The sequence below is a fragment of the Dermacentor variabilis genome, chromosome 5 (genome assembly GCF_050947875.1).
Source record: "Dermacentor variabilis isolate Ectoservices chromosome 5, ASM5094787v1, whole genome shotgun sequence".
Classification (NCBI taxonomy): Eukaryota; Metazoa; Arthropoda; class Arachnida; order Ixodida; family Ixodidae; genus Dermacentor; species Dermacentor variabilis.
In genome coordinates, this window is record NC_134572.1 from 137,609,105 (window position 1) to 137,629,070 (window position 19,966).

At 46.2% G+C, this 19,966-nt stretch overlaps 1 protein-coding gene across 1 annotated transcript in view; it reads left to right on the forward strand.

Moving 5' to 3' along the window:
• The window catches only part of LOC142583192 (uncharacterized), a 77,969-nt gene that overhangs the window by 25,996 nt on the left and 32,007 nt on the right, over positions 1–19,966 (forward strand). Inside the window, exons 3-5 of the mRNA XM_075693547.1 lie at positions 4,990–5,634; positions 15,671–15,893; positions 18,746–18,902. Of these exons, the coding sequence (XP_075549662.1) occupies positions 4,990–5,634; positions 15,671–15,893; positions 18,746–18,902 (1,025 nt within the window). The remainder of the gene's footprint in view (positions 1–4,989; positions 5,635–15,670; positions 15,894–18,745; positions 18,903–19,966) is intronic.

Below are 19,966 nucleotides of genomic sequence, written 5' to 3' on the forward strand. Positions count from 1 at the left end.
GCTTTGCTCAAGGATGTAAAAACGATCATTTCTCTGTCAACATTGTATTGTGTACCGTGCATTGGGTGCACGTTAAAGCACCACGGGTGGTCGAAATCACTCCAGAGTCTGCCATACAGCCTGCCTCATAATCGAAACGTGGTTCTGTCACGTAAGACCCCAAAGGTTATTATTTAGCATTGCATCGCTAACCTCAAAAGAAAGGAGTCCAAACCCAGAGCGCCGGCGAGCAGCGTTCGTTACATGGTGGCAATGGGAGAAGCGCCGCTTCGTGTCATATTTTCTCCCACGTTATCTACACACATACACCGCAACTAGCATTCAAAAGTACGGCCACACTATCGCCCACGTGTCGACTTGAAATGAATGGGCACAATCAGTGAGTAGAAGCATGGGGGACGGACTACACTGAAAACACACGACAGCTTGCGGCTCAACGTTTCTTTACGGTCCTCAGAGTAAGCGTGCGACTAGCGATAATGCATCTTTGCTACAAGCTATTACGAAGAAGAGAATGTGTGCGTTCAATGCCCTTGTGCCAAGAAAGAACAAATATACCGCAACTGAGCACACCCCCAAGCGATTATGCAGAAAGTAAACGATCAGGTAGTGACCGCACCGAGGAATGTTATTGAGTCAGAAACGTGACAAGCCGCTGTTTCAGAGTGATTGAGAAATAAAGTACGAGCATCAAAAGACACTCATCCGCATTTAATTCCAGAGCGGATGGTTTGAACGACATTTCTAGTCCTGCTTTTAGATCAAGCACAGCATATGCTATTCATACCCCTTGGACAAAGTGCAATGGCTTACGAAAACACTTGCATGTCCTCTGAAGCTGTGGTCAAAGCTTCTTGTTGTCCAACCAGTTACCTTCTATACGATATCCGCCGAAGCAGCGGCATGCTGAGCCGCACCGGCCTTATGCACATCCATTGAAAACAAGGAGGCAATTGAGGCAACTGAAAAAAGCAATGAATGCCTCACAATGTGATTAAACATGGCGGCGCCCACGAGATCGCCGTGAAAAGGGGCTATAACGTACAGGTATTCTGTTCTGGTGTTATTCCAATCTCCTGGCGTCTGGTTTACGTAATCGCCGATGCGAGCACGGGCGGTGACCAATAAGGTCGTTTCAGCAGCCCACTCAAACGCTCTCCTTATTTGTAGGGGGCGACCTTTATTTGGTTTCAAGGAGAATAGCATTTTCCCCCATGACAAGTTTTCCTCATCTAACGGGCCGAGAAGAGGCGAAAAGTGCGCAGCGTAGCAGAGAGATCAGAAGCGACGGAGCTAACACAATTAAAGTAGATAATCAGGTTAGGAGAGGGGTGTCATTAAATATGACTGGTCCGCTTGCTTGCGATGGCTCGTCGATGATTGCAGCGGTGCACGACGGGTCGCCAAGGAATGCCGTCAGAACGGATGCCTAGAGAAGAATGTTTCGCAGAGTTATGTCGTATGTGTGCCGAATGGGCTCGACACCGTTGTGCTGCCACGCAAATTCTTATTTAGCGCAAAGAAATCAATTCACCCAATAGCTCCGAGCAGCCAGTTCCAGAGTGATCGGTGGACAGCTATCTTCTCTTTCTTTCGAAGCAGGGCATTCTCCAGCTATGCCCTCCAAAAAAGATTTGACTTGTGTTTGGCATAACAATTCGTAGTAGAAGCAGCGGGAGAATTGTACACTGACCTGTACAGTACCCAGAGGAGTCACGATACCTCCATTAGAAGAAGTAATGAACAGGTTGCAGAGGCTCCTTCTATAACATTCAGCATCACTAGAGTTCAGCATCACTAGAGACGATTTACAAGAAATAATTGAGGACCTTAACAGAGAGAGTGTAATAGTGGGGTTGAAGATTAATATGCGGAAGACAAAGATAATCATAAATAGCCGGGCGACGAACAAGAGTTAAGGATTGCCAGTCACCCTCGAGAGTCTGTGAAGGAGTACGTTTACGTAGGTCAATTACTCCCAGGGAACCCTGATCATGAGAAGAGAATTTGCAGAAGCATAAAAAAGGGTTGGAGCGCGCATACGGGAGACATTATCAGCTCCTGACTGGAAACTTACCATTATAATTGAAAAGGAAGGTGTTCAATCAGTGCATTTTACAGGTGCTGACGTATGGGGCAGAAACTTGGAGACTGACAGAGAAGCTTGAGAACAAGGACCACGCAAAAAGCGATGGAACGGAGATTGCTAAGCAAAACGTTAAGAGACAGAAAAAGAGCGGTTTGGATCAGAGAGCAAACAGGTATAGATGATATTCTAATTGACATTAAGAGAAAAAAAATTGAGCTATACAGGTCATGTAATGTGCAGGTTAGTTAACCAGTAGACCATTAGTTAGAGAATGGCTGCCAAGAGAAGGGAAGCGGGGTCCAGGGCGGCAGAAGACTAGGTGGGACGAGGAAATTAAGAAATTCGCGGGCGCTAGTTGTAATCGGTTGGCACAGGACAGGGTTGATTGGACATCGCATACATCGTCTTACAGTGGACATAAACTAGGCTGATGATGATGATGATGATGATGATGATGATGATGATGGTGATGATGATGATGATGACGACGACGACGACGATGATCAATTCGCACACTTCCCTTCGACGTGCTGAGTTTCCGCGGTGTCGTAACGTCGCGTGACAGGTGAAGCAGGCGTGGCCCGAGTACATTTCGACCAATCGCGGAAGGCTAATGGTTCCAAAGGCGTAGGATAGGAAAGAAATGTTTCATTGCGGTAGCAATTACATGGACACTTCAGGCAAATTTTGCCGTTGTCGCCGCCATCGCCGTGGGGTTCCGTATATATTTAGGCGTGTGTATTTTATATGCCACGCCATGGTATATGACATGCGGTATGTGCGGGTTATATTGGCACACCATTCTATCCCTAAACTTGCTCATACCAGGTCTTAGATTCTTCACGAAATTATTCCTCATAATCTTGAGAATGTCAGTCCACAAACAAACGTCACGAAAGAAAACAAAAAAAACAAAAGAAAACAAAAACAAAACAACAAAAACTTAAATTTACGCAGACCTGAATATTGAAGGTGCGAAACAATAGCTGTATGGCGACCTCTGTTCGTAAAATGTTAGATCTGTTTCAAGAATGCGTATCTCCGCTCACACTCACACATGAGCTTCAGGTGAATGGGTCACTCAGGTTTTTAGATTTGAAGTTATCTTTTACCCGGCAACATGTATGTTGGATGTACGATCCGCGAGCCTCTGTTACCTTATGTATCTGCCCATTCAAAACTCGTTATGAGAGGTAGCGTTCAAGCCTCTTTGCATAATGCACTAACTAAATCCTGTTATCATTTGACAGAACCTAGTTTCCGTTCGCAGATAGCTCGGTTGAGGTCGGCAGGGTACCCGAGCAACCTTCTTGTGTCAGTCTCGGAGAACTTGCGTAGTAAGTTTAGCATCGACCTTACAGCTTTGAGCATCAGATGCATGATCAAAGAAACAAAACAGCTGTTATCCCGTACGCTCATGGAATATCCCACAAACTTAAAAAATAGGACAACGGGCAGGTATCGACGTTGTATTCTCGGCTCCAAAAAACTTGCCCAGCTTTGGGTCAGAACCAGTCCTGTTGCTAAGCAACGTAGGATTTGCGGTGTTAAACATAGAAAAAAGTATACTGTTTGTTCGAAAGGGGTTGTGCAGAAGATACCTTTGAAATGCGGCCGGTATTATGTAGGGCAGACTGGTAGATGTCTTAACGTCAGGTTACAAGAACACAGCAATAAAGTGCGCAAAGCGCGCGAAGGGTTTCTAGGTGTTCATTGCGCACAGTGCGGCTGTATCCCGCTTTTCGAAGAAACCACTATCTTAGCGAGGCATTCTAATGAATGCACCAGACTCATCACCGAAGCAGCAGCGATTGCCGATGGTGACTCAGTTAGCAAGCCATCAATTGCATTAACTTACAAAGAACTGGTTTTTCGGAGGTCACACACATGCGCTCTCGTTGTTCTTAGATGATGAATTTTGAATGCCTACTCATGTCGGGTTGTTGCTTTGTAGGGGGCGCTTTTGTCTTTGTCCCAGTATATATATGTATGTTTCTCATAATAAAAAACAGTTGGAAATCAGCGCTTGTCTTCGTCGTCATTTTTTGTCCCTCGTCTATGTATGCGCTGTAAGTGACGATTGATGTCACGAAACAAAACACAGACAGCGCATGCATTTTATCTTTAATCTACACAGACCTAAATATTAAAGGTGCGAAACAATAGCAGAGCTGAAATCTGAAAGTGATGTAATCTTATAGGCGCAGCTTTGCACTACTACTGGGATGCGCCCAGGAAAGAGGTTTGAAATACTCGATACGGAAAAGTGGTCGCAAAGTCACTAAGAACGACGTTGGCTTTAATTAATAAATGTAAATGAAAATGTCCGACGACAGGAGTCAAACAGAGAACCTCTAGCACAGCAGGTCGTTTTTACTTAGCTTAAGTCCACTTCATACTGTCACTACAGCTAGGAGTCTTAGGCATCGTGTATTATCCTAATATGTTTCTATCGCATTCATTGCTTCGCCCTCGTGGCGAAGCTGTGATATTTCTTTTTCTATGCTTGGCCTAATCATGTCTGATCGGAGTGTACACATGATCTTGAGACGGGCAATTTTCGCGGTTTTCGTGACGCTTCGTGACTGGCAGATTTAGTGGGCGTGGCCCCAATAAAAGGTTTCACCAATCGCTGCGAGGTAATGAAGACAAACAGAAGCACTTTGGAATATCTTTGCGCTATAGCACTCAAGGTTGCGTCTTTTCTGAAGAACTTAGCGTCTTTCAAGTGTTGGGGCGTCAGGCCAACCTCGGCAAGTTTCTTGCTCCGCCATTTTTCTTTTTCAGTGTAGCAAGCGTGGAAACAGTCTAGTGCTTATGCGAAAACTTCCATAAAAGACATAGCTACTGTCTGTAGATGTCTTTCAAGAATACGAGATAAACGATTGTTTACTTTGCAGATGACGCAAACGACGACTCGTCTATCTCTGGTGGCAAGAACTCCACCATCGTAAGCGTGGGAGGCGCAGTCCAGAGTGGCAATGCAGCTGAACACGCTCCACGACCGCCAAAGTTAGTCAGCAGGGAGCCTATTTCACCTGGCACTTCACCTCCTGCAGCGTGGTCGACGGCTTCGGCGGCTGAGGCGCCTTCGACTAGTACTGAACTGATACTGCCGACGCCAATGAAACCCAAACCTACCTCATTCGAGCCTGCTTCCACGCCCACTCCCACCGTGCCAAAGCCTACCATGCCCAAGCCCACCGCGCCGGAGCCTACCACGCCGAAACCCACTACGCCGCAACCCACCACACCGCAACCCATCACTCCAATGCCCACCACGCCAATGCCCACTACGCCGACGCCCACCACGCCGACGCCAAGGACGCCGAGGCCCACCACGCCGACGCCAATGACGCCGAGGCCCACCACGCCGACGCCAAGGAAGCCGAGGCCCACCACGCCGACGCCAAGGAAGCCGAGGCCCACCACGCCGACGCCAAGGACGCCGATGCCAACCACGCCAAAGCCTACCATGCCGATGCCTACATCGCCAGAGCCTCCTACGATGAAGCCAAGCGGGGATTCGAGTGAGCCACATGAAAGTAAGATGCCCTGTTTACCGAGACGCTCTTATGGAGCGATATATTACAGTCATTATAGACGTCGCAACAGCCAAGGCTGGCTGGTTGGTGGGCTGCTTACATACACCTTTAGTTCAGAAATACTCCAGCACCTTTTACTGTTGTTCACAGTTAGAATCACTCACCGTTTTCCGAGGTCTTTCAGAAATCGAGGCCTCTAGAGGGGTAACTGCTTCATTACTGACCTATACTTGAATTTGCTATCAAAACATGAAGATGAAGAAAACTTGTTGATGGAGTTGGTTTAGCACAATGAACGCAAGATGCGCTTAGCAGATGCGCATAATGTCATATGGCTCTTCCTTTTTTTCACCACGCCCTTTAAGAACATGTTACATTCAATAAAACAGGCGACATGTTTATTGGGCATGTGAAAACACAGCCCACACATGAATAGTATTCTGCGAACTTTCCTAAGTAATTCCCAGGTATCTTGACCTGAGTTCTAAAGATAGTGCTGTTTATTTAAATCATAACTTCTTCCGCCGCTCACTTCATCACCCGAGCCCTGTCGAGTATGCTGAATATGTATCGTTCATTTTAGGTATGTTTTTTCTCTGCCCCTCTTCGCGCGGCGACCTTAGCGAAATATCTACCAGATAAGTTTTCTCGCTCATTTTCTTACAGTGGATCAGCGTTTCATGTGCCTAAATAGCGTCGCTACCAGGGGCGTAGCCAGGGGGGGGGGGTGCTTATGGGGCTTCAGCCCCCCCCTCCGAAATTTTTTCGTGCTCTCCATGCGCCGCCGGTCAAAAGAACCCACGCCACCGGAAACCATGCTCGTTTTTTTCTAGAATGTCCTTCTCACGCTCGAAAAAAACATTTTTGCGCGAACATTGCGAAATCGGGCTGCATTTCGCGGCAACGCCCATGCACCGGGAGTCACATATCGTAACGCAAGGAGCTCCATCCGAGCACAAAGTTCCAAAGGCGTCGCGGGCGGGCTTGTCGCGGCATCTCGCTGGGACCGCGGAATCGGGAACGCTTGGATATCAATTCTGACACTTTATGGGTACATAGTTCTAATAAATTTTTGATGCGAAAGGTGCATTGATATTTCAAAAGTCATACTTTAGATTTTCAATTCCGGAACATTGTGGGCTTAATGTAGTTATAGATATTTGACGCCAAAGGTGCATTGACATTTCTAAAGTCTTAGATCGGAACATACAACGAGAGAAGCCAAATCAACACACTTTCAGAGTATTTGACAATACACGCAGCGAGATATGATGAGACGAAGCATTGTGGTGGTTCATTTGTGCCGTCATGTCGCATAAAAAAATTAAAATTAATATATGTGGTTCTACGTGCCAAAACCACTTTCTGATTATGAGGCACGTCGTAGTGGGGGACTCTGGAAATTTCGACCACCTGGGGTTCCTTAACGTGCACCTAAATACAAATACACCGGTGTTTTCGCATTTCGCCCCCATCGAAATGCGGCCGCCGTGGCCGGGATTCGATTCCACGACATTTTTTTTTCACCTACGCCAAAGCATCCATGTCAATACACTAAAGCCAGCCAGGGTAACTACGTTCTTATTTATTTTTTCTACTTTGTCTTTTATTCGTGAGGACACATTGAGCCCCTTAATTTTTTTTATTCTCGCAACCCTACCCGCGGGCTGGCAGAGCCAGCCAGAGTGCATGGGTTTTTCTTGTGTTGCTCCGAAACCACCGCGCGGCGTACTTCGGTGCGCGTGTGGTTTTCTCTGGCCGAGTGAATTGTCGCCTGGCAGAGTTTTGGACGCCTTCTGGCTAGCAGACGAGAAAAAGAAACAATGGTCCCTCACCGCCATCACTGTGAAGACTTGACGGATTGCACCGTGTTCGCTTGAGCGCAGCCTCACTTGAAGGTCTTGTCTCGTCGGTGTCAAACACCGAGCGCTATTATGCGTATGGTTCTCGGTGGACCAAGCGTCTGACGTTTTCTTCGATATTCATTCGGTAGCCACATTAGGTGCCCAAAGTAGGCATTGGATTGCGGCCAACATACTCTCCTTTGCGTTTTTTTTTACAGTTCGGTGTCCCCGCCCCACAAAAGGAAAAAGAAATATACACTTTGCGGCGCAGCGAATTGTCGCATGGTGACAGTTTGCTACTTCTTTTGCGGAAAGTAATCGGCCACGGCACGCTTTGGTTGCCGGATACTATTATTATATTATTGTGATAGCAATTATATGAAGACTCCAGGCGCATTCCTGCTGTCGCCGTCGCCCTCATGCTTCGTATGAAGTCTCAGGGCCATAACGTCGTGACCGCGCGCAGCATGCTGCATGTGCGAGTGAAAGAGCAGGGGGGGTGGAATGGGTGAGCCGACGATGGTGGCTCAGTCTTGCATGCGCAAAGGAGAAAAGTGGGGAGCAAGCGCGTCGCCTTCCGTCGCACTCGATACATCGGATGGAGTGGATGGAATGGGGGCGCGATCTAGGATTCTCTGAATCTGTGATTGCGCTACATGTTTATTTGCCTTGTTTGACGCATTATATACAATGACTTTTTCTTAGATACGTAGATTTATTGGAAACTTATACGTATATTTAAATATCTTCTTGCGAGGTTTTGTGTATACCTGCAGTGAACTTTCTTTCCGGTGACACTTTTTTGCCCTTTATATATCAAGCATTTGTATATTCCATGGAATCTTCGCATTTCTAATGAACGAAGGTGAGTTAAATGAAAGTGAGCCTACCCACCCCGCGCAATAATGGTTCGGTTCATTATCTGCGAGGCATGCGCGTAGCACACAGGCATCTTTCATTTACAAAAGTGACACACAGATGTGAGAGTAAATATTCTGTAATGCACTCATACACTGGATTGAACATGGTTGCGTGACGTAATGGACACTTCAGAAGTTGAACAGCGTGATGCTGCGAATGTTTTGAGAGCTGAAGGTGTTTCCCAAAAGGAAAATATCCGCCGTATGGCTGCCGTGTACGTTGAACATTGCATTTCATTGGCCACTGTGAAGCATTGGAGCAAACGGTTGAAAAAGGACGTGAAAGTTGCAAAGACGATCCAAGACCGGGCCAAAGCCATCGTACAATCACCCCCAAAACAAGTGCAAAAGTTGATGAGCTGATGAGACAAGAACGGAGGATATACATCGGTGAACTGGCAGAGCGTGTAAATATGAGTCCCGGTTCGGTTCACACCATAATTCATGAACATCTCGGTCATCGGCTCTTGTGTGCGCAATAGATGCCCAAGATTTTGAATCACCGCCAGAAGAAGGTTGTGCGCTGCCTTGACTCATCTGATCCGGTATCACAGTGAGGGTGATGACTTCTTGTCTCCAATTTTGATCGGGGACGGACCATGTTGCCACTACTGCGAGCCTGAAGCACGACGGCACAACTTACAGTGAAAACATTCGAATTCACCGCCCCCAAAGAAAGCAAAGGCCGTCATTTCCGCCGGAAAGATGTTGTTTACTATGTTTTTTTTTTGTGATCGTCAGGGGCTATTACTGATTTTTTAATTTTTTCTACAATGCCCGTCCCCACGTGGCTGATGTGGTTAATACAAAACTGGCAAAGTTCAAGTGGGAAACGCTGCAACATCCGCCATACAGCTAAGACCTGTCGCCTTGCGGCTTCCACATTTTGGGGCAAACGCAATAAACAGCTTAAGGGAAACAGATTCGCGTCGGACGATGACGTGAAAGAGTCAGTTGCGGATTTGTTGAAGCAGCAACCTAAGGAGTTTTATGAGACGGGAATCACCCGACTCGTTAGTCAATGGGATAAATGTCTAAACGCTCATGAAGACTACACTTAAATTAAGTACCCCACTTGTCATACATTTGCATTGGCTCACTTTCATTTGACTCGCCCTCGTATATGTTGCAGAACGGCTTTATATAGGGGCTCTCTTCTCTGTTGGGACAATAATTTCGGTGAAATTACTCATGATGCACGACCGGTGAGTGCTGCTCCTGCGTAATACATTGGAACAAATGACAGCGTCATTGAGATTTTTCACTGGTAGTTGCATATGAAGAAAAATGTAGCCAATGTTGTTGAATGACAAAGTTTCATTAACATATTTGTCCTCAACTTGTTCATTTCATGGCCTTTACATTTTTCATATTAGTGGCATGCACTGCTTTGCTTGTTTCGAACTGATATAGTTCTGAGGTTCGTGTGATATTTTCTTTACTTATTAAATAGACAAAGACATGGAAGCATTGATATCAGTTATTTTGAGCACAATTTCTCGCACATACGAGTATATCTTTTTATTTAAAAAATACATATATTACTTGCTTTGACAGTGCATAGCGTTCAAGAATTCGTTTGCAGCATCTTTGGCAATGGCAATGCAGTTATTATTCATGTATTTGATCTCTGGACAAATTGTTTAGGAGGAAGCTTTAGCTCGGGCCCAACACCGACGCGGTCTATTCAAATAAATGTAAAACACAGAAACGCTTTTATGAGATAACCCCTGGATCACTTTTAATGAACTTTGTTGAATTTGAGAGAGTTATCTTCTAGTATCTGTTGGAAGCGGAAGTTCGATTTAGGGTCTGAATTTCGTTTAAAATATTTTGAAAAATTTGAAAGTGCGGAAAAATAGACGCACTTCGTTTACGAACTAAAAGCTCTTCATCAAAAACAGATATCGTGGTTCTTCAAATGGCATCTATTATAAGAGTCAAAGCGGACAAATTCGGTATGTCCATTTGTATCTTACGTGAATTAGTTACGAGGTGCACAAGGGTTCTGCAAAAGCCGTATTTCGATAATGCTAAATTGTTTGAGATTCATTTGTAACATATCAATTTTGTCCGCTGTCGATGTACTATTGGATGCGATTCACAGAATTGTGATATTTTTTTCCATTTTTGAGTTACAGGGTTTTAAACTTGATAGTTTAATTTCCCGAAAACTTGAGATTTGTGCCAATTTTTAATAAAAAGTTGACAACCTAAATAAAAAAATTCGAAACCAGAAGACAGTAGAATTTAAGTTTTTCTTTTAAATGCAAGAAACCTGATCAAATTTTGTGCAGTGGTTGCCCAGAAAAACTAATTCACCTTCTACATGTATTTAGATAGGAGCATCCGAGATAAAGCTTCCTCTTGAGAAGGAGGCCAAGCTTCGACGTGAGCCACCCTCCCCCCCCCCCCCCCCCAAACGAAATTTCTAGCTGCGCCACTGGTCGCTACTCATGTATTTTGCCGCAGTACCTCGCAAAGCACTCTTCCGTTCGATATACATCTAACCCTATCCAGGAATAAGGGGGTGGACGCGCTGATACAGTTGTTGGCGCTGTGAGTCCAAAATATTTCAAGCAATTCATGTTTAATGGTAACGTCTAGTAAACCACCAGTTTGCTCGTTGAATTCTTCGCCTTGGAATATGGTTCCTAAATCATTGGCAGCAAATTGAATTCCACTGAACTGTATTTTTTTTATTATTAGGGTTTTTATTATTAGGGTTCGACAAAAATCCGTCTGTGCGTAACATGGAAAATAAAGTGGCTGCGTCCACTGAGCAAGTCGAGATAAACGAGTGAATGTAGTAACTTCACTGGAGTTGTCTAAGTATGCGTAAGGATACCCCCGAGTTTCAGTTGGCCCGGCCCAAAATTTAAGTGGATGCTCCGCCAAATTTCAGTTGGCGCACCCAGAAACTTCAAGTTGGCCCACCCCTAATATAGGCGACGCCGGGCATTTTCTGTGGAGCCCTGCGTATCCCTATGGGTGTTTTCTCTGATGAATTTTATTCTTTCTTGGCTCGATTCTTTCTTATCGCTTATAACGCTACCACTGTTATACATTTACGCTATTATGACGATTAAAAGTCTTAGCTTCGCAAATTACGAATTTTTGTGCAAATCCTGCGCATTACACTTTTCGCGTAACGGACATATTTTGCTGGGGTACTCGCGAAAGAATGCTTACGCATTAAAAGTCGCACTTTCCCTCGAGAGGCGAAGCATCGACGACAATGGCAAGGTAGTAGGCGACTATGCGAAGTAATGTCTGTAGATTTATCGACGACACATATTTTTAAAATTATGGGTTTTTACGTGCCGAAAGCGCTTTCTGATTATGAGGCACGCCGTAGTGGGGGACTCCGGAAATTTAGACCACCTGGGGTTCTTTAACGTGCACCTAAATCTAAGTACACGGGTGTTTTCGCATTTCGCCCCCATCGAAATGCGGCCGCCGTAGCCGGGATTCGATCCCGCAACCTCGTGCTCAGCAGCCCAACACCATAGCCACTGAGCAACCACGGCGGGTGCACATACTTTAGTATACATTCGCTTACTAAATGAATTCAGAAGCAAGGTGTCATGCGCACTCAGGCAGACACGAACAGATATCACTCAATGGCCACGAGCAGTCGCTGTCACAACGCATGCGCGATGAAGAATGCCGGTGGTGGGGAGCAAACACTTCGAGCTGCCTCTCGCTTCATGGAGCCTCGGAAGATTGGGATTATGTGGCTTCCAACACTGGGCGCGCGAAATATGATGCGCCGAAAGCCCCCAGCCATATCGGCTCGGCCTTAGCTTTAGCATCCGCCGCAGATTACCTACAAAATACGGTGCGTATGACAGCGTAAGCGCTCAGCCACGCCGACAGTCAATGCGCTGCCACAGCTGGACTTGAGTAGCTGAGGTGCCCATGCCCTGTTATTTATGACGTAGTGAGCGAGAGTAGATAGCAGGTGCAGTGTTCGTCAAAATATTGCAGGCCACCGCGTGCACGAACACGTTGGATCTGGTGCGCTCTGGCGAGATTTGTATTTGATTCTAAGAGCTCCAAAGTTCTGAGGAGGCAAAGGGACCCCATTTGTCACCACCGACATCATTTGAGTGGCAGAGCTGCTTCAGGAGTCCCTGCCGTTTGCGTAGTCGTCAACGTGTTGACGCACGATGTGGCTGGTGAATTTTTGATAGGGGACTGTGCATCTCTATCTGACGTGTTGATAATATTAAAACTGTGTCATACCTTGTCGTAAAATAAAAGATGAACTGTTTTTCTCTTGCTCTCTTTGACGAAGAACACCACACGGGCTCCTTAACCTCTCCGGCTTTTTGGTCTTCACTTGGTCGGGGAGCAAAGTTCTTTGTTTTGTTCTCTGACCACGTTAGCGGTTTCATTTAAAGGAATGTTCGACTAATTAACGGTTTGTCAGACCACGCTACGTAGTATGAAAATGAGCTGGAATGAGAATAGATGTTTGCTTTCAATAGAAAACATGACTAAGAACTAAACCCGCTCTGGTGGTGGCCAGGTTGTTCGAGCATTCGATACATTTACACGAAGCAGGGCGGACATATTATATCATCTGATTTTTTTTTTGCTAAATTCATAGTCGAGCAAGTATCTCACGTTATCGAGCAAATCTCAGCATTATATATAGCCATGAGTAGGTTTCACGCTTCCAAAAGCACAAGGTTTGGAGTGGTACTGCCACTGAACAGTTTCTATGAACTTGTCAAGCCGGCTACAACTTCGCAATTTTCCACCGCCTGAGTTCCAAATGAATGTTGAACGGGAAAGCCGCGAAGGAGCGGAGGGAATCGCTTACCGAGTGCGTCCCACTGCGTCCGAATGAATAGCTCTTGGGTTGACAACAAAAAAGCCCAAGAAGGCGTATTCTTTGATATGTGCTTTTTGCCTTTCTCTACAACGTTTTTGTTGCCTTCTCCGCCGATTGGCTTAGATTTATGTGCGTAACATCGCCAAGCAAGTCCCAATCCCCTATAACAATCCTTTCGTTTTGCAACTGCCAAGACCAGAAATATTGCAAAGGCCTTTAGATGGACAGTGTTAAATTAATGTTTACATATTAAGATGGTAATAAAACTGAAAGAAGGCAGTGGGTCGTGTGACTAGAATATCGGGTAGGCTATCGTCGACCGTTTTTAACGCAGCTACATCACTCTGTTCGACATAAGCGCACAAGCTCGGAGACTCCTGCTCCAAAGAACATCTTCTTCCTTAGGGGCGATGGAGATTTGCGTACTTCTTATGGCATCTTACACATATTATTCCCCTGTCACGGCACACGTGTAATGTTATTCACAGCGAATGAGATTACGTCTTGATGTTATTTTTGTTCTTTCTACACGGGCATAGGGAATTACATTCACAGCTAATGACATTCGCCCATTGAAAGGTTTTCCCGAACTCAAACAAGCGTGGACTTATGTAATCTCGACGAAAGGGCCTTGGTAAAAAATTACGAAATCAATAAGTTAAATACGAAATGTAATCGGAGTAACGGTTGTCATAATTGCTGTTATGAACTTTTTAAATAATTTTATGATGTATAGTTCGATAGTTGAAGTAGCTTGTCCAGCTACATTCTTGTTCCCAGTCTCCGACTGGGGGCTAGCACCTCTTCTCGGCCGTGTTTACAAACGCTCGTCAGTTTTTTTCCCGCCATTTATGCATATTGTTTTCAGAGTGGTGCCGCGCTAAAGCCTATCTACCAACCACGCAAGCCAACTCTGCAGCTTTGTCAGCAGAGAATGAGTAGCGAAGAGCGCACTGGACCGACGGCGAGAGGCGCGCGCTTTGCTGAAAGTGTGGGAGGACCACTTCGCCGATTTGCGCAGGCGGAAACGCAACCTGAACTTATACATGTCGATTGCCGACTGCCTGCGTGGCGATAAACATCGCCATCTATTGCGAATGACCTGTTGTATACCCGTGTAGACAGGGAACGCAATACCGCAATGACACTTGGTATGAATGTAATTTAGTGTAAATGACATTACACGTGCCTAGTGACAGAGGTATTGCACTGAGCGAATATTCAATGCAGAGCACACCTCTGCCCAAGAAGTACACTTGGTCAAAACGCGTGAAGGCCTGCGGGATGTCGAAAGGGTTACCAGAAAGTGATGGCTGGGGGGTCATGGACGACCCCTTCTATTAGTCTTTTTTGCAGTATCCGCATGGAACGGGCCTACGTGCTTATATTTAATTTGAATGCGAGGCTATGCCCCGTGGCAACTCAAGCGAAAAAAAAAGGTCCACCGACGATTACGATGCTCCCTAACATAAAATTTGGGCGCAGCTTTGTGCTTTTTCATTTCGCGTTATATTGGCTGGATCGCGCAATCTGTCTCCTACGGCACGTTCCAAGCGGAGGCAAATGTGGCGCGACGGCCTCGCTAATCAGGAGATTGCGAGACGCAGCTCGTGGCTGAAGCGTGAGCGCGATTCACAGCAGCCGCCGCAGACAGACCTCCGCTCGTGCAGCGCTTTGGTGAACAGACGACGCGCGAGTGCCTCTGTGCGCGCTCTCCAGCGAACGGAGCGGAGGCGAGCGAACGCATCGAGAAACCCTAACGACGCGTCCTACTCTGGCGCCATCTCTTAGACATCGTCGTCATAGTCCGTCTGGCGCCGTACTGCACTTTCCTTCTCGCACTTTCACCATACCCTCCTCCCCCGCCTTCCGCCTCGCGTCTTCTTCGCTCTCGCCGTCTTTTACGCCCGCTGCGCTCCGCGTTCACTCTCGATCATTCGCTGTGCTCGTTCGCTCGGCGACGAGGTAGGCCGCCGACGCTCGACGGAGGAACGGACGCCTAAATGCAAGCGCTCTAAAAAGAATTTATCAAGAAGACTGCTGTGGTAGCGAAGCGCGAAAACTACAGTGGAGAGATCACACGCCACTATCTTGAACAGAGAGGTTATCTTTCTCGGGCTGTAGTTTCTTTTTTCTGTAGTCCTTCCCGTACACTAGAAAACGTCATCGTGGCTTAATAGATCAAGTGCTAATGTAGCAGTGGTTGCAGAACGAAGACATAGGAAACCTGCGAGACAAAGTAAATGGGAAAGGCGGATCCTCTCCACGGGCCAGTATTTAAGCGCTCCCATGCCCGTTGCGCTATAAGTATTCAAGCAAGTTTATAACTTTTGGTGCTGTGCGTCGGATTCATTGGTCGTTGGAACTGACACACGTCGTGTTATTTCAAAGTGGAAAGTGTGTTTTACACGGGCTGCTTGTGCGCACAGGGCCACGCATGAGGGGGGAGTCGCTCATCTGCACTGTGAGCGCGGTAGGACAGGAGAAGCTCGGCGTTCCAAAGGACGGCCTCTGCAACTTCCTGTTCTACGACTCTCTCTACCGCACGCAAGAGGACACTCTCATGAAGCAGCCGGGCGGGCAGCTGGTAAAGTTCCTGGATACCGCCGCCATCTCCATAGACACGGACCACGGCTTCTCTGTGGATATAGAGTAAGCGTCCCGATACACCCGCCGTCGATTGTATTGGATGCGGAAGTAGACATATCGTACGGGTAAAGGCTGGGTTTCATATCCACAGCTTTTAGAGCTTCAGATAAACCAGCGCCCGTCGACGCTTTTCAAGCTGAAGTTAAAGACGCAGGGCGACAAAGTCAGCATGACAAACATAGATGTCCGTCCGTCCTACGTCCGTCCTTATATTTGTTAAAGGAGTACCAACGCGAAATTTTCCGACTTTTCTTTGTTCGCACAAAGGAGAGGTCATGGGCGTTGAAACACCAGGAAATGGGCTGACATGTCCCAGAGTGGCCTAAATAATTTACTATGTTAACATTTACACGAAGCAGTTTCCGTTTAGTTTGCCAGGAGGTGCATGTATCGTAAGGGCACGACATCGAAAGTAGTGAGGTAGATGCAGGACATTGGGTTGTTTCGGTGCTCGCTCGCTCTCGATTTGCCGGTTTGCTATCCTAATACACGCCACCGAGAGGTATCGGAACTTCTTTGAGATGGTATGCGCACTGCATACTCAGGCTTCAGATTCGTTCTGCTGAAGATGCCATTCAACCAGTTTTTGAGGACATTTACGAAAGCGTAAGCAAGCGTGAAGACACGTGGAACTTATGGGGAAATTTTTTGTCAGCGCCAAAAAATTAATAGTACTACATTGGCGCACATGTATTATGTATATATTTCCTATAGTACACGTATGCATACATTATATGCTCGTTCATACGCTGCAGTAGTTTAGAACTCGTAGCCTGGCATTTCGATCTCGGCTAATGTAGGACACAGGCGCTCGGTTACGTATTCAATCAGGACGATTACGAAACGAATACCGGTTGCGTAAAACGAAAGGGAGAAATGCTGCCTCGGGTTAAACTGGGCTACGCACCCCTCTCTTTGAGACACCTTTTCATATTGTAAGGGAAATGTGGTGTAGCTGGACGTGCTGGGCAGCAGTTTATGGCTGTGACCTCTTGGCCCACCAAGTTCCCCCTTGGAATTTTGTTAAGTAGATGAGCAAACTTAATTGAAGAACATGGCTGTTCACAAAAGGAGGGCCACGCAAGTTTATGAAATTGGGCTACAAACAACTGGTCCTCCTAGCGGCTATGAGTTGGAAACAGACGCGGTTGCAATATGAAAGTCTAGTTTTTCACGAATAACTGCTGACAAATGCCATTATTGCAAAATGTATCCAGCAAATAGATTCCACACGTCCAGGTCCACATCTCACGTGCGTGGGATGCCACTGCGGCCGAAAACCCTTTCCAAATAACGCGGAACTCTATCTCGTTTGTCCGCATTTCTGTGCGGAGAAAATCTGCGAAGCAACTCCGGAGTCAAATAGAATTGCTGTATCCGAAAACCCCACTTTCCTAACAAAAAAAAAACTACCAACTTTATCCACAAATCTTCTTATATATATATGTATGCCTATTGGAGCAACTGATAGTCAAAGACAGCGGCGCTATAAACGGGTGTTCTCAAGCACTTAACAAGTCTTGGGGACCTGATTTGCCTCTGCCCAAAATCTTTCCCTAAACCTTGCAACTAAGACAACCGACTAGCTGAATTCAATGTACATCTAAGCCTAGGATCTACCACAAGACTTTATAAACGCCCTTAACTGTATCCCGCGCAAATCCTTCCGTATGCCCAAGAATTTGAAAGTTTTCGTTCAAGTTTTCGCTATATCCGAGCTTCAACTTCAACACTTACGTTGTATCCGACGCATGTTCCTGCATACTTCGTCGGTTCCACTGACGCCGGCGGTTGGCTCTGCATACCAACTGCCTGGCAGGAACGCTTTGCGGTCTATCCTGTGACATTTGATACCGACCATGCCACCCCCCCCCAAAAAAAAAAACAAAAAATAAGAGAAAGAAAAAAAAAAGTAAGAAGTGTTTCCGAATTCGTTTCAGAACGTTACTGTAAGGTCAGGCACCTGGCACTCCTGAACACATTCTCTGGCTAATGGTGTACCTGAAAGCATGTGGAATAGTGAACTGCCTCCATAGCAAATGTTCGCGCGACATTGGCAGCTGTGTCGGAGGCTGTTACTGTTTCTTGGGAAAGAACGGTGTACACTCATTTGACAGCCAATCTATCGTCTGAGCTGCGCATATGAAGGGGCAATCATTAAACATGCGGGGAAACCATTACACATCTTGTAGGAAGCTCACGATTGCGTTATTGCAGGAATGAACATAATCCTTTCCCCTCATGTATATCATAAAAAAGCGTCATGTTTCTCCGCATAGCGTCTGAACACTTACGAGGCGATTTCAATATCCGCACAGTTGGACCGTGAAAAATAAGCACAGCTTTTCTCTAGCTCTGAATCTCTCAGGAGCTGCCTAGTCGTCCTCAACGTGTTACTGATTAGTGTTGCGTCTGGAATATACCTAGTTGTCCGTGGTATATGTAGTACGAGTTACAAAGTCCTTTACATGAAAAAAAAAATCTGATCAGAAATTAGCTGCATTCAGTGCAGCAGGCTGACTGATATGGATGGCGCGTTCTCTTTTCAGTGTCGTCACGTACCAAAACGCTCTCCTTTGTGTAGCTGTCTTATTTAAAATCAAGAACAAAAATTTTCATCCCCCATGCGATGCACAATTGCGAAGTATACCATGACTACCGACTAAAATTAAGCTTAAGTTCGCTGATGTCAAAGAATGCGTTTGGAAAATGCCACAGACGTAAAAGTGTTTTTTTTTTCATTCCATGATAAGGCTAGCGTCAGCTTTTTGCTATATGGTGAGCTAGATTCACTTAGAACGTCCTGAAAATGTCGCAGCTTACCGAATTTTAATGACACACTGTTATGGTGGCAGCAACGTGCAACTCTTCAGCAGTCACCTGCTCCTGCCGAGGGGGAAGAAGAAAATTAAAGAAATGGGCGACAAGAAAATCCTCGACTACGGCTTCCTAACATTGGATCATTCACGGTCGTCCCCACGGAACATCCAAGACGCTCTGAGTGCCCTCAAGGTATTTGCCAGCACGGACTCCTACTTGTAGTAGTACGGTTTCCTTTAACGCGACAGTGTTAAAAACTAATGCCGCAGAAAATCCGGCGGCGTCCTCAGCGTTCCGCGTCCCACGTCCAGCGTCGACCATCTTTACGCGAAAAAGCACTCCGAACCACGCATGCCCAACCACGCAGGCCCTCCGTGTAGCGCAGACATGTTACTGAGCTAACTAAATTTCTAAAAGGAAAATGCGTCAGAAAATTCTAAAGTACGACTCATGCGACCTACAGACATGCTAGCGTCGGATTGTAATTTGAATATACGAGAAAAGAATTCTGTTACGGCGAAACTCAAACCCTCTTTTCCAGCGTTTATACCATTTTCAGACCAGCGCGCCCCATTCCTTGCGAGACCTGCAGATGGCGCTCGCCTCCGCGTATTTCCTGCCCTCGCAAGAGGCCGCGTTTCTCTCAAAATGCGCGTGCATTCGTGTATAGCATTCGCCGACAGCGTTTGCCGGGAAACATTACGGTTACATAAGCTGTAGTGGCTGGGAAGCGTGAGAAGCAGTCAGGGATATTTGAATGCTATCGCTTTCCATTTTCAAAAGCGAAGCTTAACCGTCCGCCAACATTTTTTCGTATTCCGCACGTACGGCCGTAACGCCCATAGCGACAAAAAGTTAATATCGTGGAACTATGACAGAACGAGCAAAGTGTTAGAATGCTTGAAGCAATATACAGGGCAGGAAAATAAAAGATTGACAACTATAAATTGTTTGTTTGTACTGGTTCTGTTACCTTCGTGGTTGTTCCATGTAGGACCAAGAGCCAACGAAGAGTAGCTAATAAATGTGATGAATATGGCTGGTTGGTGGCATGCCATGGTAATGTGGCACAAAGTAAATGCAAGATAACAGCAGGAAGGTACAAGCTATGAGGACAAACGTTTTGATGGTCGAGTCCATCCGTGTGCTGTGCCTTGGATTTTGGTTGGGCCGAAACACCACGACGAGAAGCTAAAAACTGACAGTTATAGAGTATTGGAAGCTTAGGTTTTGTAGGTTTCAGCAGGGGTGCAAGT